At 40.1% G+C, this 24838-nt stretch overlaps 1 protein-coding gene across 3 annotated transcripts in view; it reads right to left on the minus strand.

Moving 5' to 3' along the window:
* Positions 1-24838, minus strand: part of ano2b (anoctamin 2b) — an 83063-nt gene that overhangs the window by 5554 nt on the left and 52671 nt on the right. For all 3 annotated transcript variants that reach the window (XM_039792489.1, XM_039792490.1, XM_039792491.1), the window contains 9 exons: positions 23236-23310; positions 22783-22984; positions 21553-21664; positions 20572-20629; positions 20385-20485; positions 16514-16656; positions 10981-11133; positions 9627-9679; positions 7255-7433 (listed from right to left, as the gene is read on the minus strand). In XM_039792489.1, the coding sequence (XP_039648423.1) occupies positions 7255-7433; positions 9627-9679; positions 10981-11133; positions 16514-16656; positions 20385-20485; positions 20572-20629; positions 21553-21664; positions 22783-22984; positions 23236-23310 (1076 nt within the window). The remainder of the gene's footprint in view (positions 1-7254; positions 7434-9626; positions 9680-10980; positions 11134-16513; positions 16657-20384; positions 20486-20571; positions 20630-21552; positions 21665-22782; positions 22985-23235; positions 23311-24838) is intronic.

The following is a 24838-nucleotide window of genomic DNA, read 5'->3' on the forward strand; positions in this document are numbered from 1 at the left end:
ATGCCTTTAATTGTAAATATTTCTTGAAGAGATGAGTGTACAGTGAAGGGAGGCAGTGACTCTGGAGGAGGAGTGGGGTCTTGGCTTTATGTTACAGAACTTTTGGGCTCCATTTTCACAACAGCTGCTTTAAAAGAGTCAGCCTTTCTTTGTGGGATGCAACATATATCGTTCCTTTCAAGGCAATAGCAGGGAGACAACCCATCTCATTGTTAATCTTGATAACATCTTTGGGCACACAAATGCTTCATACCAAACCACTGAATCTACAGAAGAGAGCAAAGACAATGAGATTCATAGACAAAGTTAAGCATCACGTGGAGATCTAGATATATAGAGAGCAGTCTTCCAGGCACAAAATCAACTAACAAAATAAGAGAAAACATTTAATCACATGGGCCAGCAAAAAGACAGAAAATAAAGATCAAGAAATCAAGATGAAAAATGTCAAAAAATGGAAGAAGAGGTGATTTAGCCATGGCATGTGTTCTGCTCTTCATGCATAGGGTGATACTGAATTGGCAAACATTTGCAAACACAACTTACATAAGTCTATTTCCACTGTGGCTGTTATGGAGGTCTGAAGTACTACTGACCCCAGCAAGGTGTCATGGCAGCAGGACGTCGGTAGTCAGACTACCTCAAAAGCAAACTGTGCTAAGAAACATTCCCTCTACAAAGACACAAAACAAAAACTATGTATTGCATAGTGTTGTAACTAAATTCCGCCTTGTTTTATATGTCTTCCATTGTAAATACATTTTAATAAGACCTTGCCACAACAGCCAAACACAAATTTGGCATACATCTAGCGAGAAGATAAAAGATGTTACTTCTCCAAATTTAAGCAGCAGAGGACTAGAATGCTCATGCTCTTATTTTGCCACCATTTTCTATCTGTATTCTTCTCCTCATGAGCCCACTGCAATGCCACACAAAGTATCTGCTTTTATAGGGGGTCATGTGTCAGACTATTTCTTGGCCCCGGGAGCGGGGACTTCCTGGAGTTCTGTTGTCACCGTGAGGTTGCCAGGCAACAATCAAAAACTTCAGGAAGTCCCCGCTCACTGCCAAGAAATATAGTGCATTCACATGCTCCTTAGATGGTCCTATTTCCCATGTTGGGAAGTCGTTCTTCCGAATTCCGTGTGTTCCTGAGCTTTAAGTCTTAATGGAACTTAGACGCTGCGAAGCTTTGCTCAGAGCTTTTAAACGACACAGAGGTATAAACTTTATATCGGTGATTTTCTCCCAGGCTTGTTGCTGCACCGGTTACCGTTGTCAACGTTACATTCCCTAAAACCACCTAAATATTGCTTTATCTGACTTTTTTCTAGGTCACTCTACTCTATGTGGACAGCAACTTACAGTTACAACCTAATACCACATTACAAATTACACGTGAGCATAACATTTGTATGCAATAAGTCAATTACTAAAAGGTTTATAACCATCAACCCAACATTTACTTTTGTTCGAACATTTTGGACTCTGTGCAAAGACCTTTACTGGGAAACTTGAACAGAAAAGAACCATCGTTAATGGTACTAGTACCACCTGTGCTTTTTCTACTGTGAAGTCAAAGCCCTTGCTGTGGAAAAGGCAGATCAGAAAAAAACTAAGTAAGACTGTATGGCTGATAAAATGAAAATTATAATTTCAGGTTAGAGTTATACACCTAAGCCTAAAACTGAATTTGAAATCTCTTAGGTTAATGAAAGTAAAAAAAAAGAAAAAGAATTAGAACTGGGAATGCATGAAACACCGATCACGCTGGAAACTGTCCTTTACAGTAAAACACAGAGCAGTTTAACACGTCAGAATAATGTGATGGATCAGATCAAAGTTTTAAGTTGAGACATGTGACACACACACACACACACACACACACACACACACACACACACACACACACACTCTCTGTCATGACAAAATTCCTCTGAAGGCGGAATAGATGAAAAGTCCTGATTGTGTCACTAAGTACTTAACTAGCAGTATAGAAATAATAGAGAGGGAGGGCGAAATGTGTGTGTGTGTGTGCATTGTGTGTGTGTCAGCGGGGTCTTATGGTGTCTGATTCCTTATCCTTATACAGTCATGAATGAGGAATGCTGCCCTGTGAGAGTCAGCTCTTCTCTCCCTCTCTTTTTCTTTCTTTCATCTACTCATCGTTCTCTTGCCAATATTTTACAGTATTTTGTTATGGCTCAACTTTTAATGTGAACTTAACTGCAAGACAAGGCCTCCCCTCCTGTCGTCCAGTCAATTTAACTTAACTTGGGTGGAATCAAATATAAAATATTATTATCAAAGACATGTTTCTCCCTCTTTCTCGCTTCCTGTGTGTGTGTGTGTGTGTGTGTGTGTGTGTGTTTTGTATAAACTCCATGTTTGGTTATAGTGGAGTATCTAACTCAGTATTCTAGATTATAGTTAGTATCTGAAAGACTTGAAGAGACACTGTGTGTGTGTGTGTGTGTGTGTGTGTGTGTGTGTGTGTGTGTGTGTGTGTGTGTGTGTGTGTGTGTGTGTGTGTGTGTGTGTGTGGTGTGTGGGGGTGTTTTGTATAAACTCCATGTTTGGTTATAGTGGAGTATCTAACTCAGTATTCTAGATTATAGTTAGTATCTGAAAGACTTGAAGAGACACTGTGTGTGTGTGTGTGTGTGTGTGTGTGTGTGTGTGTGTGTGTGTGTGTGTGTGTGTGTGTGTGTGTGTGTGTGTGTGTGTGTGTGTGTGTGTTTGTAACACTTATCACAACACATGCATAACATGCATAATGTCAGGTAACACTAAGGTTCAAATCAATGACCATAGTATCTTTCTGTCTGTTGCACACAGAACATGTGCCTTTCATGTCTATGCATCTAGCTTTCACTTGTCTGTGATCTTTTTAAGACTCTCTCTGTTTGTGTTTGTCTTTCTCGTTTCTATCTCTCTGCGTCCCCCTTTCTACAGAACTGTTAAGAGCAGAGAACGGTGACAACAGATCTGGCATCTGGCTTACTTTGATCCAAAACCACTTCCATCCTTCTTCAGTTTTTTTACTTCCCCCTGGCTGGGTACACAGAGGAACAACAGAAAAACATTTCCAAAAACAGTCTAAAACTCCCATCCAACAGGTTCCAGATTGGTCTTTGACAGATAAAGGTCAAGTAAAGCTTTCAAATTGGGAGAAATTAAATTTAGAACAATCCCATACGTTGTTCTTCCTCGTCAGGAGCTATTAAAACAGTAACCAGCTGCTGTACATTTAGAATTCTGGTGCTTGTGTAGCCACTTTTAGTAATTCTTATTACACTAATTTATTTGTACTGATTATTGAGCCCCAGTGGGGAAATTACAATTTACACTCTGTTTCTTAGAAATCACTACACACAGACATGCTCAAGACCTATTCATGCACAAATGGAGAGATGTCAGAGTGTGGAAATGGAAACCTGATTCACAAAACACAGATCTTCAGTGTCCCATTGATGCCCAGCATGTCCATGTCAGAGTGAGTGGGCTAAGTGGTTGGGGGGGTACAGTGTCTTGCTCAAGAGCACCTGGCAGTGCCCAGGAGGTTAACTGGCATCTCTCCAGCTAACCAATCCACACTCTGTACTTTGGTCCATACTGGGACTTTAACCAGCAACCCTCCGGTTCCCAACCCAAGTCCCTATGGACTGAGCTACTGCCACCCAATGTATGTTCAAGTGTTTATTCTTCTGATAGGTTTGGTTATTTGATGCTAGAAAAATCATGACATCATGACTGACAGCTGTGATTGACTTCCCATTGGTCGGGCGGGTGTTCACCACAGCACAGACTCTGGCTTCAAAATTACAAGATGGCAGCACCCGTATCCGGGATATTTTGGCTTGGTCGTAGATTATATTTTGCATAATGTATACCCTGTATCTGCATTTTCATTTAAATGCTTTAACTGCTGCGTCTTTTTACTATTTGCTACTGCAACATCTTCATTTTTTTTAAAGAAATAAATTAAGTGTAAAACTGATTTAGGCTGTATTTGCTCCAGACCCCCACTCCAAATTCAGTTGACCCACATTTTCATTTAGCACTCATCTAGCACTGGGAGAGAAAGCATGTCTTCAGATATGTACAGTGTTGCTCTGACCACTGACGCAGAAACTGTCTTCAACTTCCTCACCCTGCTGTTTTTAAACTTAATTAAAGATTTAATACCTTAGTGGTTGGCTTCTGTCACACCACCCATCTATTTATCCATCCATCCAACTACAGTACCTCTACCCCTCATTCCTTTGTTTCTTATGTGTTACCTCTACATCTTATATTCTGTTCAATAATATCAATAATATATCCCTCATCTCTCAAATTCCTTGTTTATCTATGCATTTATGCATTCTTTACCTCTTATTCTTATCCTTCCTGTATATATTTATCCACATTTGAGTCCCAAAATGAACTGGGTTAGAAAGTAAGAAAGAACAAGAATTACCGCCTTGCAGTTTACATCCATGTCTGTCCACACTCATATAATATATGTAGTCAAGACTTTAATAAAGAAGCAATTCAATAAAAAGAGGTATTGAAGGTATTTCTTTTTGGCGAAACATGAATGTTTTACACACATTACCACAGTTTCAAGATTAAGTTTAAAATGTCTCCCTTTCTGTTCCTGTGTTATGGCCAGAAAAATGTTTTTTCAGAACACTATGATGTTACAATAAAGTTGACCTTTGACCTTTTTGATATAAAATGTCATCACTTAATCATTTTATCCAATTGGACATTTGTATTAAATGTTAAAGTTAGGAATTTTTGAGATATGGCCAAAAATGCATTTTGTGAGGTCACGTCCAAGTAGAGATTCCTCCAAGGCGTTTCTGAGATATCACGTTAACTAGAATGGGACGGACAGACAGACAACCTGATGAAGCTTGATGCCTCCGGCCCACGGCTGTCGCCGGCGCGATGGCATCCACAGAAAGAAATGAACTGTCTGGAGAATCGGACATATTTCGATTCACATGCTGAGTTGAATCATCTGCCTTAAGCAGCTAATACACTGCCTGGATACATACACTGTACAGCGCTACACACACTGCAGACAGACACACCCTTCTTGGAACATCCTCAAGCCAATTTCACGCCTATGAGCATTAAAGGGCGTCCAGTATCTCGTCGTGTTTCGGGCGTGACGTACCACACTATATTGGCACAAAGGCTGTATTCTTGCATTGTAATGATTTGCTGTCTTATGTAACAGCGGGCTGACCTGTCTGTGGGCGCCATGACCTTTTCTTCTACAGCGCATTATACTGATATTATGAAAGAGATGCTTGCCACTGGCATGAGTGAGAATGCAAAGAAGATACAATAGTGCACTGTATTTTTAAATCTAAAAAATCTCCAGCCCATCTTAAACCTCTGCAGTTTATTTATGAAACAGAAAAGGCCTTTGGTCATCCAGAATAGAATTACCTGTGGCAATGAAGAGTTTTAATGTTGGGCCTTAAAATTATAAACATGGGGCAAATACTTTATTCTTTATCACCCGCAAATGTCCAACCTAACCATACAGGTAAGTAAGTTTGTGCATGATTCCCCCTTTATCTTTGTAATCCCTCGCTGAAGCAATTAGCAATATCAATTATCAGTCATAAAATGCATCAGCCCTACTGTATATACACCTCATTGAATATAAGACTTGCTTGGGATACAACCCATCCACTTTCAGTGGAGTTTAAGCCGCTCCCTTCTGGTCGTAGATATAGATAACCTAACGTCTGAACCAACCGAGCAAAAAAAAAACTCATTCATTACAATGGCAATAACCCAATTAAATAAGATGTGGGGAGGGGTATGACTGGAGGAGGAATATATGAGAAGTACTGTGCAGTAGTTACATTTATTAATGACATTAGGCCTTTTAGGGAAGTGCAACATACTCCTTTTTACTGTATTCTATGTATTGAAGTGTGTATGTTATGTGTGCTGTAGATGTCTGGTTCAATGTTTGTGTTGTGGATTATGTGTCAATATGCCTGTACTGTAGAACAAATTGCCTCTCGGGGACATTAAAGTCTTTATAAGTCTAAGTCTCTATGCAGATAATCTATTATAACACGTTTAAATGCTGATATCTCAATTTCCACTACAATGACACTATAATTGAGCATTTTGGTACCTTGTCAAGATATACTGTATTTATGACTTACTCTGCTATTACAAAAACAGAATCTCCAGGGCCCAGTTGTTCAAAAAGTTGAATCTGGATCAAAATATTCAGATTTGGGCATCCCATGTTTAGCTATCCAGGATCAGATCAGATAATCCGTCTTTGTGTTGTGTCTGTTTTTCAAAGTCCCTTTGGTTTGGATCACCCACATCCTGATATAAACTTTTCAATGTTAACATAACCGCATAACGGGACATAATGGGACTACATATCAGAATGTAGGCTACCAGCTATGTTAAGAACAACAGCTAGAACAGCTAGCGTTGGGTCACTTTAAGGGTTTTTACTTGAAGAGAAAGAAAACAGCATGGGGTCGCTTTATGGCACAAAACCTTTCAGTGCAAAAGCTTTCAGAGTTTGACAGCAAATGGTGAACAGTAAAAGGGCTTTGATTGTTCCATATTGCGTCCAGTGGGAATGCAAGAAAGTGCAAATGTTATTCAGGGGGTTATCAAGAGGTCTCTCGATATGATTAAAGGTTTGAAAGGAAAGACTAGAACATTTGGAGATGAACCAAAGAAGAAACAGATTCTAATTTCTCAGATTAAATGAATACTAGCCTTGAAATAAGCATGATAACGGTTGCTATTTGTTGTAGATACAGAGACTGAAGGGGGGTATGTATAATAAGCTACTGTATGACAAAACAGGGTAATGTTGTTTTATCCTGTTACATAAAATCTTCCAAACTAAACTCCTCTGATGTAAAAATAGATGAATTGACTTTTTCTTGAATACACAAAATACTCCACTGTCAGTAAAAGGAAAAATATATCAGAAAACAAGAAAAGGCTAGGGCTGTGTGTGCAAATTAGTGTGTGTGTGTGTGTGCGTGCATGTGTGTGTGTGCGTGTATTTCTTAATGAATAGCTATCTACTTTTATTGACCATGTGGCTTTTTTTTTTTATGAATGCTGAATGAAATAATCACAATATTGATTTGATATTTGAATGTAATGCCTGTCACAAAGGACAGTAAGTATTGCTTCCAATATCTGTAACTTGTAAGTGTGTACATGCGTGTTTGTGTGCGTGTATGTTTTTACCGGCAGACGGAGATGTTTCCTTGCTGTAAGTTCAGCGGTGCCGACCCAGGCTTGAAATTGGACACGTTGAAGTAGGAGAGCGTGTGGTCAATGAAGCCGTGCATGGTGCCGGTCTGACTGAACGTGTACTGGTAGACGAGCCGGGGGATGAAGTCTGATGTGAAGGAGATCACAAAGGCCTCCACAGAGAAAGAGAGAGAGAGAGAGAGTGAAATATTTGTCACGAGCATTCATTTAAAAAAAGAAAATCACCATGAGACAAGAAGTTTGATCCTGTAAATTGATGAAATCTAGGCTTTCACCTTTTTATTGGAAAAGCAGCGGGGGGTTTGGGGTTCAGATGTTTAAAATCACAGTTCTTGTAAACTAAGTATTTCAGCGACATTTGAGTAATGTATTAATTTATTCATATTAAATAAAGTCTGTAGAACTGGTACAAGATAACATGTACAAAAGGGGAATTCTGCTCCCGGTTTTCCAATGCCTTGAAGCTCCTGGGCCAGCTTAAGTGTGTGTGTGTATATGTGTCCAATGCTCCAAAGCTCTAAAACAAATAAAAACTCCTGCAGCTTGTTTTTCTGAATCCTTCACATATCTCTTTAGTATTAAAAGTAAACGGAATAGGATTTGGTCCGGTGACCAAGGAAAAAGCCCAGGCATAACGTTCCTGACTCCACCAACACACACACACACACACACACACACACACACACACACACACACACAGACACACAGACACACAGACACACACACACACACACACACACACGCCTTGACATCCGCAGATCAGCAGGTTAAGGTGTTTCAGACATGATTCTGGGATCTCACAAGGTCACGACAAAGGTCAAATCTCTACTTAATATTAAAGAAACATTGCATAACTATTTTACCTTAAAATACTAGCTTCAAACCCTGTTGATACTACTCTGACTTGTACTTGTAAAGGAGAGAGTGACCAAGCAAGAGGCCACCGGACAAAAGTAAATCTCAAATTGGCTTTTAGATGTCGGCGAGAGCTTCGCGAAATAAAAGGCTGCAAGACAGATGGCGAGCTGGCCAGCTTGCTGTTGGACTTTCATTTCATTAACAATTCATTTACCGAATAATCGCTGGAACATCCGTCGTCGCCGGATCTCCCGCCGGATGCCCCTCGCCTTGCAAAACTCCGTTGGTTTCGGGAAACATCAACAAACTTTGAGCTAGCAAGCTATTCTCTGAAAATGCCAAGTTTTGAAGAAAAAATTTGGATTGTGCAACAAGGCAGGCCTGCTTTGTTCTTTTGGGAAATTATTGTAAAGATTTACAAAGAATACGTTTACAGCATTTACTCTCTAACTGGGACATTTAGGGACCGATTGGTGGGAATTAGCTGTGGACAAAATACACACGCCGATACACTGGTAAGAGCAAATAAGGTTTAAACATGTATCCAGCTAATTCATATAGCTCTGTTACTGTACGGCTAGTTACTGTATTGTGTGAACAGTTAACTTCATTTAATATTGTGGCGTTTTCTTTTGGGGGGGGTGCAAACGAGTTCCTTCCAACAATTTTGAAGAGCTATGCTCGCAGCCTCCGGAGCCTAACCCTAACCGCCCAAGATGATTGTGACTGGTTTAAGGAAATGCAAACAACCCAGAGTTTCTTTCTCCTATCCAGGAGATTTTTCATTTTAAAATAAACTACATACAAACATTTTTGAATACTTAAGTGTGGTGCTTAAAGAGCACTTCAACTTCTACTCAAGTCACTTTTTTGATAGAGCACTTGTACTTTTATTCAAGTATGGGTCTCTAGTACTTTATAAACGTCTGCTGGCATGCGAGACTACTGTTGGACTAGTAAGTAAAATTAGCTGGCTTGCTATGTCTTGTATTGTTGCACTTGCTTGATGTTGGGGCTGTGTTAGCAAAGTTGTTGACTCGCTAGTTTTTGATCATAAGTAATATAATCATAACAAATGCACATGTACTGCTGTCCATATTCACCACAGCGGTGTGTTAAGTGAATTTCACTCTGAAACTGTAGGGGCGCCAAATCGCAAACAAAATACCAATGTTATGCAATGTTGCTTTAAACTACTATCATTGTCAGCAATGGATCATTTAAAGTATATGCAATGCGCATATACTTTACACACGCTTTTAAAATGCACTGGACAGGCAGCTAGAGACTGACAGTCACCTTTGTGAGTGTCAAAATGTAGTTAGTGCTGACTTATCAAAGTGTTAAAGTGCTTTCTGTGGGATGTTAACAGTCACATTATGTAGAGTACCTACTGCAGAATACATGCATTTATTTTGCATTTATCTGCATTCATTACTAATTCAATGAGCAGATAGTAGAAAGCGGGACATTGCATTAATACTTACATTTATAATGACTGAGAATTTTCCCATTCCACTCAGTATGTTGTACCATACACCTATAAAAAGAAGAGCAATTAGTGAGAATGATTCAAGTGATAAGGGGTAGAAGAAGGGAAAGGATGGAACACTGTCTTAAGCACACTGACAAAATGGCAAATGTTTCTGATAGCATGTGAATTAAACTCAATCTGGTTGTAAAGTTATCAGAACTCTGCCTAAAGCATGCAATATTACAAAATGCATTTTGTCTGCCCTTCCTGTGTGCAGGTTGTTATTCTCCAATGTTAGTGTTCATCGGATTGCTGGTAATGTCAATCAATTACAGTATCCATTAAATAAAAATGTATCCCTAGGGAGACGTGAATGTCTGTACCAAATTTCATGGTAGCACAAAATGACTTAAAGCAACACTAGAGAACTTTTCCTGCTTTGGTCCCCGTACAGGTTGTCTCATTGGAACTACAGCTCGCGCTACCCGATCTGGCAAACTTGCATAATGTAATGTAATGGACAATTCTGCTTCTAACCTGTAGGGGGACTGAAGCGGGAAAAGTTCTCTAGTGTTGCTTTAAGGAAAAGCAAAAGCACAAATGTTGTCCTTGTGGTGGCTCTAGAGGACAAGTCAGGGGACCACCTCAGTGATTAGGATTCATCCTCTTGGGACTATGAATGTCTATACAGAATTTCATGGCAGTCCATGTAATAGTTGTTGAGTTATTTCAGTCTGGACCAAAGTTGCGGACAGACCAACAAACAGACTGACATTGCCATGCCACTAGCACGGCGAAACAGGGCTTATTTTAGCTTATTTAATTTTTGTTTTTGACCTAAGTTTTAAATAGGTCAAAATTGTTTTAAACCTATACTGTGCAGGAACACGTTATCCAGACTTACAGTACAACCTTTGAGCTTAGTAAGGCCCTTTAAAACCCTATGAACACACTTGAAAATAAAAAGATAAAAAAGATGGCATTAAAGAGACAACAGCAACAGCTTTTTGCCAACAGCAACAATATGCCTATACTGAACTGCTGGGGTGTCTGTTTGGTTTTCGTTGGGAGACTTTTTGTGTCCCTTGCTGCTTGACATTTGTTTCCTCTCTGACAATGAAAATTACAGAGGAAATACTTCTTATTTTTAGGGATTGTTTTGGCATATAAATGATGGTTAAAGATAAATAACATTGTAGTGCTGGGCGGTATACCGGTTCATACCGTATACTGGTATTAATTTCCCTTATGATATACATATATATTTTAGCTTCAAACCCTGGTTGTATGGGAAAATGCGGTATTTCTAAGTAAGTTATGCTCTGTGTGTTTGTCATTTCCTTTGAATGTGTGTCACACCAGCTTACCAATGTCCTTAGCACGTACGGCGACTGGCCTGCGTAGCTCCGTCACAAACTTCTTGGCATCCAGTCTGATCTCAATGACGTTGTTGAGCAGAGCAAAGAGCGGAGCAAGCGGGAACGAAGCCACGAACAGAGAGACGAAACCAAACTGGATGACTGGAGAAAAGAGAAAAACCATCAACAAACAAACATTCAACATCAACATATACTGTTAGATTCATTTTGAAAGTAAATATGTATAACAGGCTTGTCGTAAATACATGTTCTATAATTCATCAATTGAGGCCATGTAGGGGACGGGGTATTATATCCAGAATTGAAGTCCGCGTCTACCATAATCCCCATTGCTCCATGCACCCTGTGCACACATGTACACTGGCTCAAAATGTGTGCAGTAAAGCAACATAATCCCACACATCAGAGAATGAGAATCCTGTTTTATAATTATGCTGATGACATTCAAATGTACATATCATAATGAGTGTGGTTCCATAGCCTCCAGGTGCTCCTAGAGTCCTTACAAACACTAAGAACAGATCACTCGTGGAAATTCCACTGCTAGAAGTTATGTAATTCGCACAAGCTACATACTTTTCTACCGCAGTTTCAACAAACAATACTTTTTTCTTTAAAGATAATTTTTCCGCCTTTAATGGACAGGACAGCTAGGTGAGAAAGGGGGAAGAAATGCAGGAAATCATCACAGGTTGGACTCAAACCCTGGACCTTCTGCGTCAAGCTCTATGTATATGTGCGCCTGCTCTACCAACTGAGCCAACCCGGTGTTTGATGGAGTAAAGAAACCATATGTGTTTGAATGTTTAACTTTACGCCATAGTAGTATCATCATATCATAGGCTGGTATGTTTGAAATAGTAATTAGGGATAATTAGCTGGCCTACATGGAGGGAGAGACGGGGTGAAAATGAAGAAAAGAGAACAAAACACAGAAGAGCTACATTACGTCAACAGCTCAATAAAACAATTTTTTTTACTGTTATGCTACATTACATGGAAGGTTATCCACAGAAGATTACTGCAACAATTAATTTCATTAAACATAACAAAATTCCATGACTTTTTCAAAACTTTTAAGGATTTTACTAATCCATGATTTCAACCTCAAACCTCATGTGAACTGTGGTTATATTCATGTGATTATGCTCATATTGTTGCATTAAAAGACCTTATTTGAAAATGTCCGCATTTCATGAGGATTCATGTGGCAGACTGCAATACATGTTGCTATGCTATAACCACAGTGAGAAGGCTCTGTGCAATTACAAAATCTACAGTATGTAGGATACAAACCAACTTCCTGTGTTTCAAGCAGCATTACTGTTCTCGAAAAACATCTTAGTACATGCTCTGCTGGTGAAGTTGCTGTAAAAAGAACCAGTTATATCAGCCATTTTTGCTATTTGCCAACATAAGAAAGGTTGGCATGTGAGAAAGAAATCTACAATATTGGAAACACACATATATCAAACCGCCACTAAAACGAGGTCAGATTGACATTTGTGAATGACCATTTGTCCGGTCAGGAGTCCCAATGTCTGTCCAGGCTCGCTCTGTGGTTCAGATGATGCCTTTTAAGGTTAAACACTACACTGCACCGGCCAAACTGGGACTTTTTTATGATTTAGCAGTGTGTTGAACTAGTATGTGTGTGTGTATTTTGTGTGTATGTTATGTAAGTCAGTCTGATTAGATAACCTAGAGACACAACAGCTATGACTTAAAATTAAAACTAAAATTGATGGGAACTTACTGTACAGTACATCACAATCACACACACCAACTCTGGATATCAGTACTGTAGGGCTGTTGGCAGCAGCTGCCTTACTCACTACAGCCAACTTAGATAGTAGTTCAATAAGCACAACACTGGGCGCCTTAAAAGACTTGTCCAGGCATGCTACAGCAGCTTCCCTTCGGCCACAGGAAGGGCAAAGGTTTTGTCTGAGGACCAGAGACCAGAGAGACTCCAGAGAGGTAGATAAAAATGAATCTCTCGACCCACCAGGCTGGTCAGACCAAATAGAAAATGGGCTGACCCAAGGCCAAGGAGCAAGTTTTAAAGACATAACCTTCATCACACTATTGCCGCTACAAACTTTCAATAAATGCTCTAAACAACATCCACCTCCTTCCAAAGAACATGGAGAGGTAACATGAGGAAGACAAGGCAGGTTGCCTGACTTCGGCTGATGTACGGCTCTGGTCGGAGCAGTGGAACTTTAGCAGTGTGGGAACGGGGGTTTCCAGCGAGCCGGAGACTGACGGCTTCACCTCGGGACGCCACGCTGAGACAAAGGGCTGCAAGGAAGAAAATAGGACAACCGAGCGGCGAGCGCTAGAGGGCAAGCTTAGAATAACCTCGCTACAGTATCTACCTGAGCCGAGGTTGACGGGTTCAAGGCTGGCCCGGGTACATACAAAGAAGACGCATGCACGCACACGCACACACACACACACACACACACACACAGACACACACACACACACACACACACACACACAAATAATGAATAAGACACAAACCCACAACGACCCATTCATACATCTAACAGCTATGTGTGAGTGTGCATTTGCATGTAGAGCTCAGACATTTCTTACATTCCTTGCTGTGCCCTGCAGCGACATCAGCTCGGTCTTCTGTCTGTTTTTCTCTCCCTCTGTCCTCAGTCCGTATCACATGAAATCTCCACATTATCATATCACAACACGGTAATTGTATGTTTTATTAAAGTAAAGAAAAACTTCTAGACTGTTCTGAACTCTGTGAGAAGTTAAGTCTTAATTCCACCAAACAAACAGATGTTGTGGGTGATAGTGACAGATATTTCAAATAAGCCTGGATCATTGTTTAGATGTTTCCAAGCTCTTTTTGAATCCCACATTTAAAAGAACATTTCCCACGCAGGACACTTTAAATCTTACTAACAAAAATTGAATTGCTTTTCACCATTTCACCAAAATTGACATGTTTTTTTATGGCTTTGACCTCAGATCAGGCTCACAGCTAGTTTTACTGGTTCACATTTCTTCACATACAGATGTGGACAATTCCTTAAGTCAAGCTTGTTGCTGCATGTTTGCTGAACTGCACTCTGACTCCTCAACCTGGGGGAACTGCTCAGAAATATCAAGCTGTGTGGCCATATCAGCATGTCACTATCTGTCGGATACATTTATCTGCTGTGTGTATCTCTCTTATGCACATTTTTGCTTTTATTCTGGCTGTCAGCCAGCCCTCTCCTTTGGCCCTATATTTCCTCAACTAGAACTTCCGTATTCCTACGCAGAAGCGCAACTTTGCCGCCGCTGTATTACAAGCGGTTTAACAGTCAACTAATACAAGAAAATAAAAAATTTGTGATTATGACAACAATGACAAAATGGCATTCACGGTGAAGACTAGAGGATAGCTTTATGAGCCAGAGTATACAGAAGAAGAACTTTAGCAGGGGGAGACTGAGCAGGTGAAAAAGAGGGTGTAAACTTCTGTGGAAAGAAGAGGGTTAGAGGGTGTGTGTGTGTGTGTGTGTGTGTGTCTGTGGGTGTGTGTGTGTGTGTGTGTGTGTGTTTTCCTGAGACATAACAACCCTAACACCTGTAGCTCTTTATTGGCTCTATATAGTAGCGTTCCCTCTCCCAGGCAGTGAATCAGTCAACTTTTATTGGCATATAACTGGCCCTCCTTTAACCTATTTTAACCTACGAATGGCCTAAATGATATGTTGCAGCCTAAATCACGGTACAGAAATATTTAGGAAACCTGAGAACTAAAAATGTATTCTGGGGTGGCAGTAGCTCAGTCCGTGAGGACTTGGTTTGGGAGCTCTGACATCTCTCCATACATAGTCTCGCTTTGCCATACCTTCCTCCACAGCGCTGCAAAGGAGGGTCTGGCAAGTCCAAATATCCCTCCGGGATGGGAGAAAAACATGTTCTGGTTTATTTGCATTTCTTTAAACCAATCACAATCGTCATGGACGGCGCTTAGCTCCGCACGGAGCTGCTGCAAAATAGCCTCGGGTAGAACTTATTTTGGTGGAACGTGTACGTTTAAAAGTTGTTTTAGTCGTACGAGAGAAAACTCCGATTGGACAGATAGTCTAGCTAGCTGTCTGGATTTACCCTGCAGAGATCTGAGGAGCAGTTAACCATAGTCCTCAGAAATCCACCGGAGTTTAGAACGCCAACACAAAGAAAGTGGAAGGAAACGGACATCGATGAAAAGACGTGCCTCCGGTGGAATTTCCTGCGGCAGCGGAGCAATCCCGGAAGTGGAACGTCGAGGATATAGACTACTCCATACATAATGAATTTGTATACAGTAGGTCCTGTTTGTGTATGTGTGTATTTGTTTCAATAAATATAACAGAGTGAAAATATTTAATTTCCCCTCGGGGGATTAATAAAGTATACCTTCTTCTCTTATTTTTATTTTGCTTGTAACTGCATTTTTTTCATGTTGACTTCATTTTATTTTGTTGTTTTGTTGTTAATTTAATGAGCCTCTAGATAACATGTGCATTACAGAGTTTACAGTACAGAGTTTTTTTCCACCATGTTTTATTTGTGCCAACAACCGTAAAGACGAGAGACGAGCCACTGCCAGTTTTCCACAAAGGGTCTGAATTCACTAGTGTAAAAATGTAGATGTTTTCCATGACTGCAACCATCTAATGCAACAAATGTGTGAAAACAAGTTAGACATTGTGTTAAAATGTGTTAAATACATTTGCGAACAGCGGGTGACAGGCCTGTACTGCATACGCATGTGTCATTTGTTATCATATTGAGACAACTGAGGAAAAACAAAGGTCCCTTTCCATTTCCTATTTGAATGACTAGAAACATGCCTGAAAAAGCGAAAGCAAACACAATTCTGGCATTTTAACCAAAGCACTGGAGAAAAGAGGGCCACGGTGAATGAAACTGAAAGCCGTTCAAAATATTGTGTCACTTGCTAATTACTTGCTGGCCTTAAATATTAAACATGTTGATTTAAACACACAGCTGAGATTGATTGTGCGTGAGGGAGAAAAAAACTTTAATCTGCAGTGTTTATGTGCTGGGTTTGTGATGGACATGAATGGAAATTAGTTCCTGCGTATACAGCGTGTGTGCACTTTTGTGTGTGGATGAATGCAACAAGTCCTCCAAACCTAATGAAAAAATACGTTATTTAATATGTTGTTTGTTGCAACAGACACGAGTCATAATTCACGTCTCCGGTGAAGGCTCTTGTCAGGTCAACCTAAGGGGTTTCAACAACTGACGCTGAAATGCTGTTCCTGAGGGAAGGTCTTCACGAGTGTGTGTGAACAATAAGCAAACACAAATAAATCCTACATCCAAAAACTCTTTAGTCTATGTGTGCACTTTTACCCAAGAATGTCCTTGCAGGTACAGATTACATAACATCTCCTGGTGATGTACAGGAGTACTCGTTGGTGCCTACAGTAAATTGCTGTTCTTTGGCCGTGAAGCTATTTCTGTGTGTGTGTGTGTGTGTGTGACTCACTCATCTCCATGTATTCAGGCGTGAGGCCGTCAAAGGGAGCCAGGGCGTAGTCCAGGTTCCACTGCTGGGGAGGCCTCTCCCCCTCCATCTCCTTCTCCGCTGATCCTTTATCTTTTAATGCACGCACCAGCTTCTTCAACTTCCTGTCAGGGCGGAATGAAAGGTGGAGGAGAGGAAAGGAAAAAAGATTAAAGCTAAGACTTCATAATTTTGTATTGCGTGTGTGTACACACAGTTTGTGAGTGAATGTGTGAAATAAAACATTTTAAAACTAATCTGAGGTAAATAACTATACATAAAATATACAGTATATGATCAAGTTTTACAAATGTAATTTAGCTGTGACTCAAACGGGATCCTACTGATTAAATGTAGTAAGAAAGTAATCAGAAAGGGATTGAAATTAACTTTTTTTTTAATGACTTTACCAAAGTGGCTGATTTTCATCTGAATGACTGCTGTCTGCCACAATGGCTCTTTTGAAATTATTCGAGGAAGCGTCAAAGGAGGAATTTTTCATTTTCAAGTGGTTTAAAGAGAAGTTAATTGTTACTTCATACAGTATCCAACACGGTGGTACAGAGATGGTTTTATTTGTAAGTGAAATACTTAACGTTGAAATTGGTAATTATTTATCACAGTTAAAATGCTGCATCTTTACTGCAGCTGGAAGACTGAATTACAAATCCTGATTCCAATGAAAAAGATATGTTTCCCGAACAAATAAACTACCTGTATTAACTTTCCAAGGCACTAAACCTAAGTCGTATAATCCTGAACGTGAAGCAGGGTGGTGCTGGTGTATACTGTAGGATGTGTACTCAGTAAACGTTCCTTAAGAAAATTAGAGACAGACACAGTCTCTGCTGCTTGTAAAACATAATACACAGCAAGTATTTACACAGGTAAAGTAAGGCTAAACATTTTATTGCAAACCAACTGGACTAACATCCAGAAGCGGGCTGGTTTCAAAGAAGTGTGGGTGCTTCTAAAAAAAGATGCTATGGTAACAAACTGCTGCTGGGAAACAGTTTTATGTGTGTGTTTCTGTAAGTACATGCCTTGGTATAGATAATGTGTGTGTGTGTGTTTGTGTGTGTGTGTGTGTGTGTGTGTGTGTGTGTGTGTGTGTGTGTGTGTATGTGCATGCGTGGGTATGTGTACATGTAAAATGATGCATATATGACTGTGCAAATGGACAACACATTCTTATGTGTGACAGTGTGTGTACATACTGTTGCGTGTGCATGGGACTGTGTGCACTGCTCCAATAAAAACTCTAATAAAAGCAGCTAAATGCTTGAATGCATTATGTATGTTTAATAACACCCACACAGTTACAGTTTGTGCAGCACATTCAAGGAGCCAGTGGAAGTATAAATGTTTACTGTCCTGTAAACACACGCAAAGTCGAATAAAGTAGATGTAGACACACACACAATCTATTTGAGTGCATTCGCACACACGTTATGTTACTGCTGTTGGTCTGAAAGGAGATGAGGTTTCTGATGTAGGCCAGGATTCTAATCTTACTCTCTGTGCGTATGTTTTCCTTTTCTCTCCTTTTGTAGCAATTCCATTGTTTTACTGCCAAGTCGTACATCTTGTGAAAGATACAAGTCATCACTCAAAAATGTGACCATCATTTCAATTGGGTAATGTGCCAGTTAATATAAAAAAAAAATGTCAGGTTATTTAATTTAACCAGCAAATAGTAATATTTTTGATATTTTGATACGAATTTGAAAGGGGTCACTTAGTCAGATAATTGTAATCTAAGAGCAGCTCTATGCAGATTTTAGCCAAGAGTAAAACTGAGCATCTGACGAGATAAAGATATTTTCTCAGGCTTTGGAGTTTTGAAATTACAATCAATAATGCACTTACATTCATCAGATGGCCAGAAACATGACTCTAATGGGATGCTACTGTTGCAGTAGCAGTGTATGTAAGTAGGCAGTTGTTCACCAGGTGAACCATAACCACGATAATTTAGACAGCATTTAGGGGCTGTGTTTCTGTTTCAGTATTTTTCTGCCCTCTAGTGGTCAAAATCACTTAAGACAGCTCTAAATCATTTAAATGACTTGGCTTTGGTATTTTTAATCTTTAATTTAATCAGATACATTATGACACCAAATACACCAAATCAAGTAGAAAAGACACCTATGCCTTCCCAACACCCACCTCACATTTTGACAAGTTTTGGAACAGAGGTAAAATGTTTTTTAGCTTTTATTTGTTCATATTTTGGCAAATTGGAACCATAAAAAGTATGATGAATTAGCTATTATGTACGTATCATGTTTGTACAGACAACTATCACTGAACTTTGATACAAAAGAAAAACTTAAAAAACAAGATGACTCTCAGGCAAGTTTATGCCTTATCTCTCTTACCTCTCTCTGTCTCTCTCTGTCTGTCTCTCTCTCTCTCTCTCTCTCTCTGTCTCTGTCTGTCTCTCTCTCTCTCTCTCTCTCTACGTCACCTCTGTCATATACAATTCCTTGTATGCACACAAATTGTGCCCCAGTTCAGTGGCTGCATAATTTGAAGTCCACAAACATCAATACGTCACGATGGTCCAAGACTCCTCCAAATACAGCAAAAAACACAACCTTTTATAATTCAACAGGCTATGACTGTTGTGAGTCACTTGCTTTGGTCTCATGGGTGGGAGTGCAGAATGACATGGCTGTGAAGTCTCCATAGACCTGAATCCTCTTTGGGAGGATGTGGGTTCTACTATGTGTTTTATATTGGTCCATCTCTCACATCTTTAGACAGGAGCTTTTAGGGTCAGGAATTATTTTTTTAAACCTGTGTAAAACCTCTGATGTACTGCCTTAACTCAGTGGCTCAGAGATTCCCCTGCACACTGGCCTGTGGTTTTACTGGTGGGTTCCCAGGTGTGAAAGCTTTTAAGTGAATTAATGTGAAACAGGCGTGCAGAAGGTATGTAGATGGCATTATGGTATCCGCCGTGGCTCGCTGGTCTCTCAGGACGTCCTGGAGAAACCACAGAGTTTGATGGGTCTCACCCAACAGGACTAGAGATCAGCTGTGCTCACAGCAACAGTAACAGTGCAGCCCGAAGCCAAAAGGCACCTCTGTTGTGTGAAAGCTGTTATAAACAGAGCCAGGGGCGGACTGGGACAAAAATTTGGCCCTGGCAAATTCGTCCCTTAACTTATTTGCTTTATAATTGCAAAAACCAGGCTCACGTGAGATTATGGCACCAGCAGCATGAGGTGCACTTAAAAGGCTTTCATAATAAAATAATAAACCATAAAATAAACTACGATGTCACCATCTTAGAATAGAATGGAAATTATTTTTGAAAATGATTTTGAAAAGTAGAAGCCCGACAGCACCAGACGGGAGGCTCCAGGCTGCAGCCGTACAGACTTGCATATTTTTGTCAAACTAGTGTGCCAGTTTTTCTTTTTTCAGCGGCCTAAATCGGCCCAAGGGTGCATCGGCCCTTCTGGCATTTGCCAGAACTGCCAGATTGCCAGTCTGCCTATGAACAGAGCTGACCTCTGACCTTTGGGATTTGCATGCAAAAGCTGAGTTGTTACACAAGATGAAGAGCCACTGTACATACATGGGAGGAATGTTATTGGAATGTTTTTAGAACAAGACAGGGGAGAGGGAATATTGTACGTGCGAGTGAGTAAGCAGTGCGTATGTAGGTATGTGTGTTAGGTGTCAGAGAATGAGGCAAGTCACTGGCTATTTAGACATAATAATAATATATAGCTAAAGTATCCCACTTTGTTACTTGCTCTTCTGCATTCCATGTCTCCAGATCTAAAAAACGTTATACTCAGTGAGCACAAAAACAAAAAAAGGAGTGTAGTCTACTTACGGGATGCCGATCTCAAAGATGTTGTTCTGGATCAGCTGCTTGCCCAGCATGATGATGCTGAGCTGAATGCACAACTCGATGAGGCAGCCTCCTGGCGCACACTGAGGGAGACACACACCTCATTTGTACACACTTTTACTTATCAGCCAAATGGAAAGAAACACAGACACAAAGTTCAAATACAAACCTCTTCCATCCGATGACCCTGAAAGACATACACATAATCTCCAGGTCGACCAGCAAACCTGCAAAAACAAACAAGGACTGAGAAGCTTCACTTGGATTCATGGATGTAAACCGTTGTGTAATGGCATCAAGTGTAGATTCAAGACTCAAGATGATTATTGTAACGCCGGTTATACAAGTACAAACTTGTGAAATACTTATGCTGGGAGGTTAATAAAAAAAAAAAAAATTCCAGCAAGTAATCCAGCAAGGCATGTTTATGCATATCATTGCTTTCCACAGAAAACAGTGTATGTCTTATTTTGGGAGATTCTGAATTTCTCTTGGGTCCCATATTATGCTCATTTTCAGGTTCATACTTGTATTTGGGGTTTCTACTAGATCATGTTTACATGCTTTAATATTCGAATAAAAAAAAACTATCAAAAGTATTATTAATTATTACAAAATTATTTTTCTCATACAGTTTATCTGAAACTACCTGTATTCACCTTCTGTCTGAAACGCTCCATTTTAGCGGCTGTCTCTTTAAGCCCCCCTCCAGAAAAAGCCCAGCCTGCTCTGATTGGTCAGTGTTTCCAGGTCTTTCCTAACTGCGCTCTTGGAGTCTCTGCATTGCATTGAAGCCGGGGAATGACTGTAACGGCACTATAGCGGCACTTTCTACCCATATGTAGTTTAGTTGTGACATCACAACTGTACGGAAGTCCTGACGGCTCGTTTAAAGGCACAGTTTCTAAATACAGGATGTGTGCATTTCTCTGTGCATTGATACTTTCACAGTATTTATATAGCACCTTGACCTGCTCTTTTTTAAAAGACATGAAAATCTCTTTTTTTTTTTTTACAATATGGGACCTTTAAGCTAAATATACCCCTCAGCCCAAAACAAGCACATGAAAAACTGACGTTTTGGAGACACGTAGTTTTTACAGGACAGCGATGCACAAACACACTCCTAGACATGCAAAGCAGGACTTACCGTCCCTTGAAGAAAGCCACATAAAAGATCGGTGCGTATGCGTTCATAAACTTGAGCAAGAAGGCTTTGAGGATGAGACGCTCCTCAAAGTTGGATTCTGTTTTAGGAATCTCTGAAAAAAACAGGTGAAGTGAAACTGTATAAATGACTTGGCATGGTATTGTTTTGTGAGGACAGCAGGCGGGCTACAGAAAATTGTAAAGGACAAATTAAGGGACGTGTATGTTGAGAAACTGGGTTTGGCTACCGTTGTATTTTTTAAATGGATGTTAAAGGTTTTCTACAGAACAATAGGTTTCCTTCGGTATAGGGTGATAGCAATAAACACTGACTTTTACATGGTGATTCTGTCTGTTTCACTCTTGAATTTTAGTCATAAGCACATGATCACTGTGCTGGAAGTAGCTTAAAATACCAGCACACACACACACACACACACACACACACACACACACACACACACACATTTTAATCTTTCTCACACTTCTCTTTCTCATCCTTTTCCTCTGTTTCAGAGGTTTTGAATATGAATGTAAAAGTGGTTGAAACCTCCTGGGATGACTGGAGCACGAAAACATCAAAATTTCATCAAACTGTCCACCCAGAGGCAGAAAGACTCTCTCTCTCTCTCTCTTTCTCTCTCTCTCACACACACACACACAGACACACATGATGATTACATGGAAAAATGCTGACTTTGCTTATCAAGATGTTAGGGCAGTACCGGTAGTTGTCTCTTTGTCTCATTTTGAAATATGTCATCATGTACAGTATATGAAAAACACAAGTGACTGAGTTAACTTTGGATTCCCCTTAGCATCGAGTAAGAATCACTATCAGGCAACACTTAGCTGGAGTTTTGTCAATTGACATTTGACAATTTAAGCCTTTTTTACCTTACATGAAAATAAATTGTCAAGTGGATCTGGACAAGCTAAATGATCGCGTTTTTAAGCTAACTTTTATGTGTAAAAGAAAAGCTTCACATTTTAGGAAACACCTTACTAAAGCAAATTCATGTTTTTCAAAAAATGTCTAACTATTCCTTTAGTAATTCAAATGGCTTGACTCTGAAATTGTTGAGGCTAGCTAGTAATGCTTGATTTAACATTGTTCGTTATTTGCTCAATTTGTTTTGTGTTTTCTCAGTTTTGTTCATCCTTTCAAAAGTTGCACTGCATTGGGTTCTAGAAGCCACCGCACTAGGAGAGCAAATGTGAATTTGTGTACCTAGCTCAGTCAGCCACAACGCCACAGTGCCGTAGATCTCATCGAGGATCAGAATAACCACCAGGTTGATGAGGACCGCAGTGGCCGTCACCGTCACCCGAACATTGGACTTGGTCTCCGGGTCGGGGCTCATCGCTATCAGGGCCGACACTGTGATGCGATAGACGATGACGCCGAAAACTGCTGAAAACGTCAAGCCAAACTGGGAGCAGAAAGGGGGGTAAAAAAAGAAGAAAATAAATAAGTCATTACTTGACCATATTTGTCTCAGACTCACAGTGCAGAGGCTGGAATTAATATTTCAAAGAACACAGCGATGTAGGTCAGTTATATAGTCATTTATGTACATTAACCATGCCATATGCGTTTATTTTTCTATTTAAAGTGCTTTCATCCATACATGTAAAATGTACGATCCTAAGTAGAGCATTAAGCTGATTTGTATGTACTAACCATAAAGAGGATAGAGGAAACGTTGATGAAGTATCCAGGAAGACGGTCTTTCCAGGTCAACTTCTCTATGGTAGACTGACAGGAAGGACAGGGGGAAACAGGGGAGGAAAAGGTCCATTAACTCTTGTTGGCAAATCTGTGATGCAGAACATAGAACCTTCATAAAGGAGTAGGAAGAAAAAAAGGGTTTTCACAGGTTTGATTAGAAAATATATTTCTCTCTCAACTGTCCTGGTGTAAAAAACATTGCTACAGTTCAGTTTATGACTTAAAAACAGGTGGAAAAAAAGGTTTGCCAGGATAGTCTTTCTAAGTTCCTTCAAGTTATTTTCCTCTGTGAAACAGGTGAAAAAAAAATCTAATTTCAGCAAATTTGCTGATCTCTACGTAAAGAAATAGTTTGACATTTTGAGAAAAACACTAATTTGCTTTCTTGCAGAGTTAGATGAGAAGATAGATAACACTTTCACACATTGACACTAAATATGAAGCTCCTATGGAGCCAGCAGACAGTTAGCTATGCTTAACATAAAGACTAGAAAAAAAAACCTAACCATGACAAAACGTAATCCAGGACCAGTGTCAAGCCTGTTGAGTGTAATCACCACCATCACAAAAGACTGAATCCTGAACAGCTGAACATTAGACTAAATGACTAGCTAACCTCTGACCTCCCTATAGAGGGGGGCAAGGAGTAGCAACAAAACGGGTCCAACAACCGGCGCTGTCAGGGTGAGACTAAAACCTTTTCTTTTCTTTCAACATTCAATTCATCAATGTGTGCAATGTTTGAGACCAGTGACTCAGCTCTGTTCTTTATATTTGGAGAGGCTGAGCATCCAGTCATACAATGACCATGCTCTCACTTGCTCTCTCAGTGCTGGGACCTATTCTGAAAGTTCTAAATGGTCTGGTGCCCAAAAGGAGGGTCAAAATCCTTTCAGATTTTCCTTATGCCCTCTAACCTGCTGACTCCGCCCTCATAACCACTCTATGTGTATGACATTGTTCCCTGAATTTAAAACCTGGCTGACCTACTTGTGCCAAAAAGAAAAGCCACCTCACTGGCCTGTCCATGGTTTAATTTGAATACGGTATGATCTCTGCAAAAACCAGCCTCATGTATGTGACATCCTTCACCTGTATACACCCATATTCGCAGGCAGGAATCTCACACACACACACACACACACACACACACACACACACACACACACACACACACACACACACACACACACACAGGCCACAGAATAATGTTGAGAGTCTGTACATCGGATGCCCTTCAATATGCTAATGAGCAAGACAACAACACCATCTAGTGTATACACTGGAACAGTGCAACATGCAGAACACGCTTACCCTATTCACACAGACATAAAATAACTTCAACTTAATCCAGCACACTGCTCTTAACAGTCCTGTCTGTCGTTCTTTGTTCAATACATTTTGAGAAAATATTCCCTTATAATTCGTGCTGGACAAACTGTATGTTACAGTGTTTCTACAGCATGCTGCAGAGATTCTATAGCATCTGAGCTGCAGCGTACACAAATATGAGGGGCCCCATTGTGGACTATGATGAATGACCTTCTTTTTAACA

Source organism: Perca fluviatilis, chromosome 23 (genome assembly GCF_010015445.1).
Source record: "Perca fluviatilis chromosome 23, GENO_Pfluv_1.0, whole genome shotgun sequence".
NCBI classification, from domain to species: Eukaryota; Metazoa; Chordata; class Actinopteri; order Perciformes; family Percidae; genus Perca; species Perca fluviatilis.